The sequence below is a fragment of the Lolium rigidum genome, unplaced genomic scaffold (genome assembly GCF_022539505.1).
Source record: "Lolium rigidum isolate FL_2022 unplaced genomic scaffold, APGP_CSIRO_Lrig_0.1 contig_26634_1, whole genome shotgun sequence".
Lineage (NCBI taxonomy): Eukaryota > Viridiplantae > Streptophyta > Magnoliopsida > Poales > Poaceae > Lolium > Lolium rigidum.
Window position 1 is genome coordinate 190,262 of NW_025900066.1, and position 8,268 is coordinate 198,529.

General features: G+C 39.7%; 1 protein-coding gene across 1 annotated transcript; it reads right to left on the bottom strand.

The window, feature by feature from the left end:
• Window positions 1-1,139: 1,139 nt before the first annotated feature.
• LOC124680724 (GDSL esterase/lipase EXL3-like) lies at window positions 1,140-3,753 on the bottom strand. Its single transcript, XM_047215778.1, has 3 exons — window positions 3,465-3,753; window positions 2,356-2,486; window positions 1,140-2,069 (listed from the first exon to the last, which is right to left on the bottom strand). The coding sequence occupies exons 1-3, from the start codon at window positions 3,751-3,753 to the stop codon at window positions 1,380-1,382; spliced, it is 1,110 nt and encodes a 369-aa protein (XP_047071734.1). The 3' UTR covers window positions 1,140-1,379.
• Between the last annotated feature and the right edge of the window lie 4,515 nt (window positions 3,754-8,268).

Here is an 8,268-nt window from a genome sequence, read left to right on the forward strand (position 1 = left end):
ACGAATTTTTTAAATTTGAATTATTTTCGAATTTTGAACAATTTCCGAATTTTTAACAGATTTTGATTTTTTAATGATTCTCGAATTTAAAAAAAATTGAACGATTTTCGTATTTTTTTAAAATTAAAATTGTTCATTTATAAGATCTATATACAGAAAGTTTTGAACAAATTTTGGAAACATAAAAACCTTAGGAGAAAATAGAAAACAGAAAAAACGTTACCTGATGGACCACGGCCCAATTAATAGCCGCCGGGTAGGAAGGGGTGTGCGGCACCCCGTTCACGCCGACCCGGTCGGCATATAGCAACTCCCGAGCCCCTATGCTACGCTTTAAGCGATGCGATGGACCAAAATCGCTCAAGGGAAGATAACATGGGCCAGGCCCATTTACGTCCAAGGTCACACGAGCTGCCCTACTTTGTTCGTTCGCTGGACTCTAACATTGTTTGTTTTCTTAATGCTTTTTATTTTGAAAATATTCAAATTTTGAATATATGATGAAATCTGAAAACTTGTCAGTTGCTTCAATGATAACATTTGAAAAAAATTGAGTCTAAAAAATGTTCGAATTCCAAAATGTTCAAATTTTAAAACTGCTCAAATCTGGAAAAAATGTTCAAACATTAAAAATGTTGAATCTAAAAAATATTCGAATTAGAAAAATGTTCAAACCTAAAAATTATACTAATCTAAAAATTGTTCAAATTTTAAAAACGTTCAAAAATTAAAAATGTTCGGGTTAAAAAAAGTTATAAAATACAAATTTGTTTAAAAAACTCACCAAAAATCGGAAAACCAGTGAAGCCGGAAGAAAAACCACAGAAAACCACTAAATTGAAGAAAAATCGGGGGGAGGGGGGACGCACTGCCCAATGGGCCGGCTCAGAAACAACAGCGCCCCCCCCCCCTATAAGCGGAGAATAGGGATTGCCAAACGTGAGCGTACAGTGCGCTCGTCCCACAAGTATGCGGGAGCGGATGGAAGGTGGAATATTAATTATTTTCTAGAGTACCATATCATCTATGCCATCTTTTTTTGCAACAATATTTGTGAATACATTAAAGGAGTATATATTGATAATTATGCAAAAAAGAAGTGTACTCGAATGGACTTGTGTACATGACCCACTCCGAAATATCTACAAATTACCAATCAAGTATATAAAAAAGTATATGTATAAGTGATATATAAGGAGTGTAAGTACATATACACTTGGGAGAATTCATATATTTGACCATATTGGGAGGACCGACTGACTGACTTAGTCATTACTTGCACCATGTATAAGTGGATCCCAAATGGCAAACGACAGCTCTTACCAATCATACATGTACTATAAAACTTCTTCTGAATCATCGGTGTTGAGAAAATGGATTCAGGGTTGTAGGAGGTGACCGTAGGTGTCCCACATGTTGTCGACGATGATCTCGTATGCTCTCTGCGTCGGGTGGAAGCTATCGAAGAAGACATGCTTCGACACATCGTCGCACACCCCCATGAACCTAGTGTCGCAAAGGTTCGTCACCTCGATCAACCCTGTCCCGCAGCACCCACGGGTTGTTTCCGTGAACCCCCATCGATCACCATTTTCCGCGAGCTCGAGTATGATGTCATAGATACCTAGATAGACAACACGCGTGTGGAACCCTGGCTCCGAGGTGAGGCCGGTGATGAGCTGCTGAACCTTTGAGTTGTAGAGCTGCGCTGCGTAGTTACGCTTGGGCTCGCAGCGGCGGTGGAGCCCTCCACCCACCGTCCGCTGCGACGGAACGCATCCGATAGGTGGCATGCCTACGAAGCCGATCAGCTTTGCGCCTCGTTTGTTGAGGCTGCGGAGGAACTTGTTAACGCCGACGAGGAGGAGGTCCACGTAGGAAGGGATGTCATACTCTACGCTCCGGAATGGTGTTGTGAAGTAGGTGTTGGCGACATCATCCGTGCCAGCGCAAACAAAGAAGAAGGCTCCGTCGATGATCCTCTCCGCCTCCTCCTCGCCGGCAATGGCCACCAGCTTGCCACGGTAGTGGTCAAAGTATTCCAGTTGTTGCTCGAGTGTGATCACGCCCTGGATTAAGAAATGACGGGTAAAAGGTTGGTTAATTAACCACGATGAAACCATGACATTTATACATGGTTTTTTCTCAAAAAAATAGTCCAACTTTCTTTTAAAAGCAAAAAAAGTCCACAAATTTATTAATAATCATCAACAATAATACAAAAGAGCTCTTACAGTAAAAACAAATGCAAAAATGCACCGACACAAGCACTTGTAATATTAGATCTTTTTTCAAGAAGTTGTATGACAAAATTAATTTAAATTAAGCGGAAAAGAAATTAAATGATAACCATACCACGATTTTAGGAGTGAGAGGATCATATCCGGTGGCACCGGAGGCGAAGCTGACGCCGGTGAGGAGATCCTCCGGGGTGTGCCCCACGTTGAGCCAGGAAGACACTAGCGTCTTCACGTGAAGCTTCTGGGCTGCAATTAGAATTATAAGCTTCTGAGCAGGCCATAAATTATGCTGGGTAAGACTAGTACGTGTTGTTGCGCTGGGCCATGCATAAGAAAATCAAGGAGGCAAAGTTAATTAACATTTTGCGACGCAGGCTGAGGCGCTGGGACTATTTTAAAAAAATAGAAAATATCTAGACGTTTCTCAAAAAAAAAGTAATAATGCCACCTGTACATAGAAATGTGTTGCGTTAAAATGGCTTTTACGGTCTTACAAAAGGAAAAGAAAAGTTTATTTTACTCAATATTTTTTGTGTACATCAGAGTATAAAATATTTTCCAGTAGAATTTTGTAGTAAATAAATACTACGCATCTACATGCATGTACATGTTTTCCAGATTTTCTTTAGATTTCAAAAAAAAGATTTCTTTTTTTGTGTACTAATAGATGGTCTAAGTCAAAACTTGAATAGAGGTGCACATTATAAATTTCTTGTCGGCTAGCCATGCTTACGATAAAAAGTCGCTCCCACAATCATATATAGACTTTTTATTACACGTAATCATATATTATATATAGACTTTGAACATGTGGAGTTTCATCAAGAACAGAGACAATCTAGGCATGCAAGGGACTAAATTGTCACCTTTTATGCACCTCCAGTAGAGTGTAACTGAGCAGAAAGGAGTTCAATTGTACAAAACTATAAAATCAATAAATAGATAGAACTAAAAACAGATAGAAAACTTAAAGAGTAGGAACTTCACAAAAAAGTCTCTGAAAACATCCGAAAGTGACTCAGGGAAAAAGTAACTGAAACTTCAACAAATGTCAGGCGTCTGCCTTTGTCAATCCCTCTCAAGAAGTAGCTAAGTTAGTTTGTTAGGGTGCAGCCTTTCGATGTGTATTCAATTAAGCTAAAATTCCCGCTAATTAACTTGCTTCACTCAGACTAAAATTACACGTACACGACATGATAGACAAGAACTTTCATTATGGCATACCAACAAAGTCGGAGGGCACGAGTCCGTTGGAGAAGCGTCCGGTGGCGACGTGGTTCACGAAGTCCTTGCCGTAGGGCGCATGGTTGGCCTTGATCTGGGTGTGGAGGTTGTTGTTGTTGCCCGGATCCACGATGGAGTCGCCGAACACCAGCACCGCCGTCGCCATCGGCTTCATCCTCTCCTCCGCCGTGAGCCCTGCCCCGTTGACCTGCTCCCGGCACAGCGCCGGCCGCACCGCCACGGCCACGGCCACCATTGCCGCCACCGCGACGAGCTCCTGCAGCCGCATTGCTGGTTGCGAGGCTAGGTAGCTGCTGCTGAAAGCTGGGTGTGTGGTTGGCCCCAACCAAATGCAGCTGCAATATAATGGAGGATGTGTACTGTGTATACTTGGCTCTGCCTCCCTATTTATACACATACATGTCCTTCCAACCAGCCATGTAGAGCTCGCCAAGTACAGTTGGAGCGGCAATGGCGTGTAGCTCGTTGATTAAACACTGCATTGGGTGTTAGACGATAAAATAGGGTACGCAACAGCATGTACGATGGCGATCGGCTTAAATCGATGGTCCTGCATAATCAAAACTATCGGTGTGCATAAATTTTCGTGACCAAATATAGCTAGCTGAGACCGCAGAATGTGAGTGAGCATGCATGGCCACACTGCAGGAGAGTAGGATTCCCTAGTTGGGAGTACAAAGCTCATAAACCATCATTAATGCCGTAAGGGTAACAAATTTGTGAGCGGATGTGTGCATCTTAGTTATGCAAAGGCCGGGTTTATTGCGCAAGTAATAAAGTGCCCATTTTCGAAAAATTAATGCCGTACGGATATGCGTCTCCATGCAGTTACATCTGATAGTGATTACTAGCAAGCACTAATATATTCCCTTTGCCTACGACTTCTAGCTTTTATTCCAAGTAAACGAAAAAAAATTGACAAATTTTATAGATAAAATTACATTTATGAAACAAAATCAGCGTAATAGAACCATCTTCAAATGTGATTTCATAAACACCAATTTGATGTCAAATTTGTTGCTAATTTTTCAATAAATACGGTGAAATTGACGTTTAATTTATGACTAAATCTAGAAGTAAACATATCCATGGATGGATGGAGTACTTTCTAATATAATTTCATAACCAGCAAGATTAGATGAAAAGTGAAGTTGTCGATACCCATAACAATCACTTGGCTAGATAATTTCTAGTTTTGGAATAATGAAGAAATTGGGTTAGACGAGATAGTATGCTACCTACGTTCCAGCATTGCACGATGGAGATCGACTTAAAATAGATGGTCCTGATCAGCCTAATTAGCTATGTGCTTTCTAAATTGTTGGAAAAAAACAAAATTAATGCGGACTGCAGAAGGAGAGTGCGCACACTTGACATGATTAAGATAGGTCGCTCCTGCTGTGTCATCGGTCCGGTCTAGCGGACAAACTGTCCGGGACTGGACGCAAACGGACCAAAACGGACAAAAACAGACCGATTTTTGCATCTCCCCACTGCGTGTTTGGTGTAAATTCAGAACCAACACACATCAGATGCATGGGTTGGCCGGTTGAACATATATGCACGCAAAATTCTATATCCCAAGGAGGCAAGACAGGGTGCAACAATATTTTATACATGATCCAACATTCCAAGGGAAGCATTTTGTGTAGATTCTATGATTGTCGACCGATGGGTCGATGAGGTGCGTAGCTAGGGGGGTGTTAATTGCTCGAAAAAGTGGAGGCAGCCGTGCATCATGCATTCATCTGCGTTGGTTAGCAGCCTATCGATATCCATCTGTCGCGCTGTCTGTGATCTTTACGTGCAACCGCTACCATTGCTTTCACTTTGGCCGAAATAAATGTGTGAATGGACGTGATGAATCCCATGCACGGATCCACTTGCTTCACAAAATTGAACAGGGCAATAGATGTACACTGCTAGCCTGATTGTTTTCGCATCCGTCATTGTGGGCATTCATGACCATTACGTGCTTGCAATTGCGTTAACACCACTTATGTGGCTAATTACTACAAAAGTATACTACTCCATCCCAAAGCTTAAGGTCTATATTTTTTTTAGAATGGCAAATTATGTTGAGTTTGACCAAGTTTTTCTCAAAAATTATTAAAATGTAAAATACAAAATTAATACTATTAGATAGATAATGGAATATATTTTCATGTGCTATCTTCAAAATATCATATTGGTTGATAGATTATTTTAAAAAAAATAGTCAAACTTTACTTGCTTTGACTTTTTTAAAAATATATAAACCTGAAGCCTTGGGATGGAGGTAGTATAAAAGAGTGGAATACTCCATTCATACCACAAATACATGTCGTTTTGGACAATGGCACGGTCTTCAACTCATTTCTGTTGTAAGGTACTATGTTTTTTTTTTTCGATAAAGTAAGGTACTATGTTGTAAGGTACTATGTATACAGACAAATGAGAACATAAGATCCTAGAAACACTTTCCGCGACAAACTCACATATATGTACTTTCAGATTTCCTATCTGGATATTTTTAATAAAATATTTAAAGATTTAACTGAGGGCATTGTCCAAAACATCACATATTTTGACATGGATGGAGTAATAATTCTAAACTTCTCAGTCCTTTTACACACAACGACTGAATGATAAACAACTTTCCTGCTCACAAACTCCACAATTCTAAAACTGAACAAGGTTCACTATCATATTTTGGTACATATAAACAGTCCCCTGGCTAGTTAAGAAGATAGTGATGGTAGGGAAGGTAGTGTGTCGCAACTCTTGGGACTACTGAGAGTACGATTTAGCTTGGTTAATAGTTTTGGAATGATACCGAGGGAGATAGGAGAGGTTCCAAACCTAGATTTGATTGAAAGCAGCCTGATGCCAAGTGCACAATATTTCTCAAAAGGGTTACGGAAGCTGGGTGACCTTGATGGAACATGTGTAGTTAGGGTTTTGCAGCCTCAGATGACAAATGAGAACATAATACCCTAGAAACACTTTTCGAGAAAAATATGCACATGTAATTCTTCGTATTCCTTATCTAGATATTTTTAGTCAAATATTAAAGATTTGACTAAGGGCATTGTCCAAAACATCACCTAGTTTGACATGGATGGAGTAATAATTATGCAAGTCTCCCTCCTTTTTTTACACAATTGAATGATAAACAAATTTCCTCCTCACAAATTACACAAATCTAAAACTAAACAAGGTTCACTATCATACTTTTGGTACACAAATAGTCCCCTGGCTAGTTAAGAAGATAGTGAACATAGGGAAGGTAGTGTGTCAAAAACGTTGGGACTACTGAAAGTACGATTTAGCTCTTGGTTAATGGTTTCGGAATGATACCGAGGGAGGTAGGAGCGGTTTCCAAACCTAAATTTGATTGAAAACAGACTGATGCCAAGTGTAAAACATTTCTCAAAAGGGTTAGAGAAGTTGGTGACATTGATGAAACATGTGGTAGTTAGGGTTTTGGAGCCTCCGATTATTTTCTGAACTAAGAGGGGACCAATGATAACTTACACAAATAAACATCATACGATGAAAGTTAGTCTAATTTGTCACATTCCCACAAAGTTTGCCAGAAATCGATCTGGATCTAGTTAGTCTGACATGCTAAATGTATGAGGCTTTTTACGGTAGGGACAAGAAAATATTAGCCATCCAATCAACAGATCCAATGGTCCAATTTAATCAATACTAGTCGCTTCAAAGAGTAGTATTTTTTCCACACAACGATGAATTCGGCAGGCGCACATCTAATAAAGAAAAACTTTCCTTTGCTTGCCATTTCTTAGAATAGATTTTGTTTTTAGGAAAGCTTCTAATACCTTCTTTATTTTATTCCTTTACAAACAATCTGTGCATGTGCCTAGAGACTTTGGATCTCATTACAGTTTATATAGAGAAAAAAATGTATATCGCAAATGGGAGTGGAGAAAGTATAAATAGAGTGGCCAAATCTTGACCGAGAACTTGGTCAATTTTAAAAAATTGTTCATTTGTGTTTAAAAAATAATAAGAATAATAATGACTTTTCCACGCTGTGAAATAATGTACTGCTTGCTTTCAGAGTAATTTTTTGCAAAGATATATTTGGTGGTTTTGGGTGTCGAGTGACAATCTCAGATTAGCAAAACAAAGTTTAAAATGGGTAAAAACTTCATTGCAACGAAGATGCATTTCTATCTAAATGGTAGTGGCAAGTGTCGCTGACTCCAGACCAAATGGTTATTGGTTCAGGCCACCCTAATTTTTGCAAGTTATTGTATTTTAATTTTAATTTTTAAATGATGTGATATTTTTTCATTTATCCGGACACCCTCATAACTTTTAAAATATCCTATCTATACATCGTTCAACAGTAGTGCATGATCGAGCCTATGGAGATGTAGCCACTGGTAGTTTTAAAATTCAAACAAAAACTTAAATTGTATTCATATTTTATTATAATTTACAAACTTAAATGAAATTCTAATAAAATTTAAACCTAATCTAAGCTAAAGCCCGTAATTGCGGCGATGGTAGTAGAACAAGTTGTGGTCGAACTTCTCCTCCTCCCCATCCTTGACGCTGCTAGTGCCGGTGGTTGTCCCTTCTCCGCCTCCTCCCAAGCCGATGTCATCCTCGCTAAGGTCGATGTAGTTGAATGTCTCGCACCTCAACCATGGAATGCTGACAGATAAGGGCGCGACCACCGCTCTCAGGCCGTTTCATTATTCTTTGAGGGCGAGCGCGAGCCCAGGGCTGTAGTAGGGTTCGGCGGCGGCACACAACAACGTCTGCCAAC

Bases quoted from the DNA above. Each gene is read 5' to 3' on its own strand.
- LOC124680724 (XM_047215778.1), bottom strand. From the start codon at position 3,753: ATGCGGCTGCAGGAGCTCGTCGCGGTGGCGGCAATGGTGGCCGTGGCC. The intron at 2,487-3,464 runs GTATGCCATAAT...TTCTAATTGCAG, and splicing joins CGTGCCCTCCGACTTTGTTG to CCCAGAAGCTTCACGTGAAG. The intron at 2,070-2,355 runs GTATGGTTATCA...TTCTTAATCCAG, and splicing joins CTCTCACTCCTAAAATCGTG to GGCGTGATCACACTCGAGCA.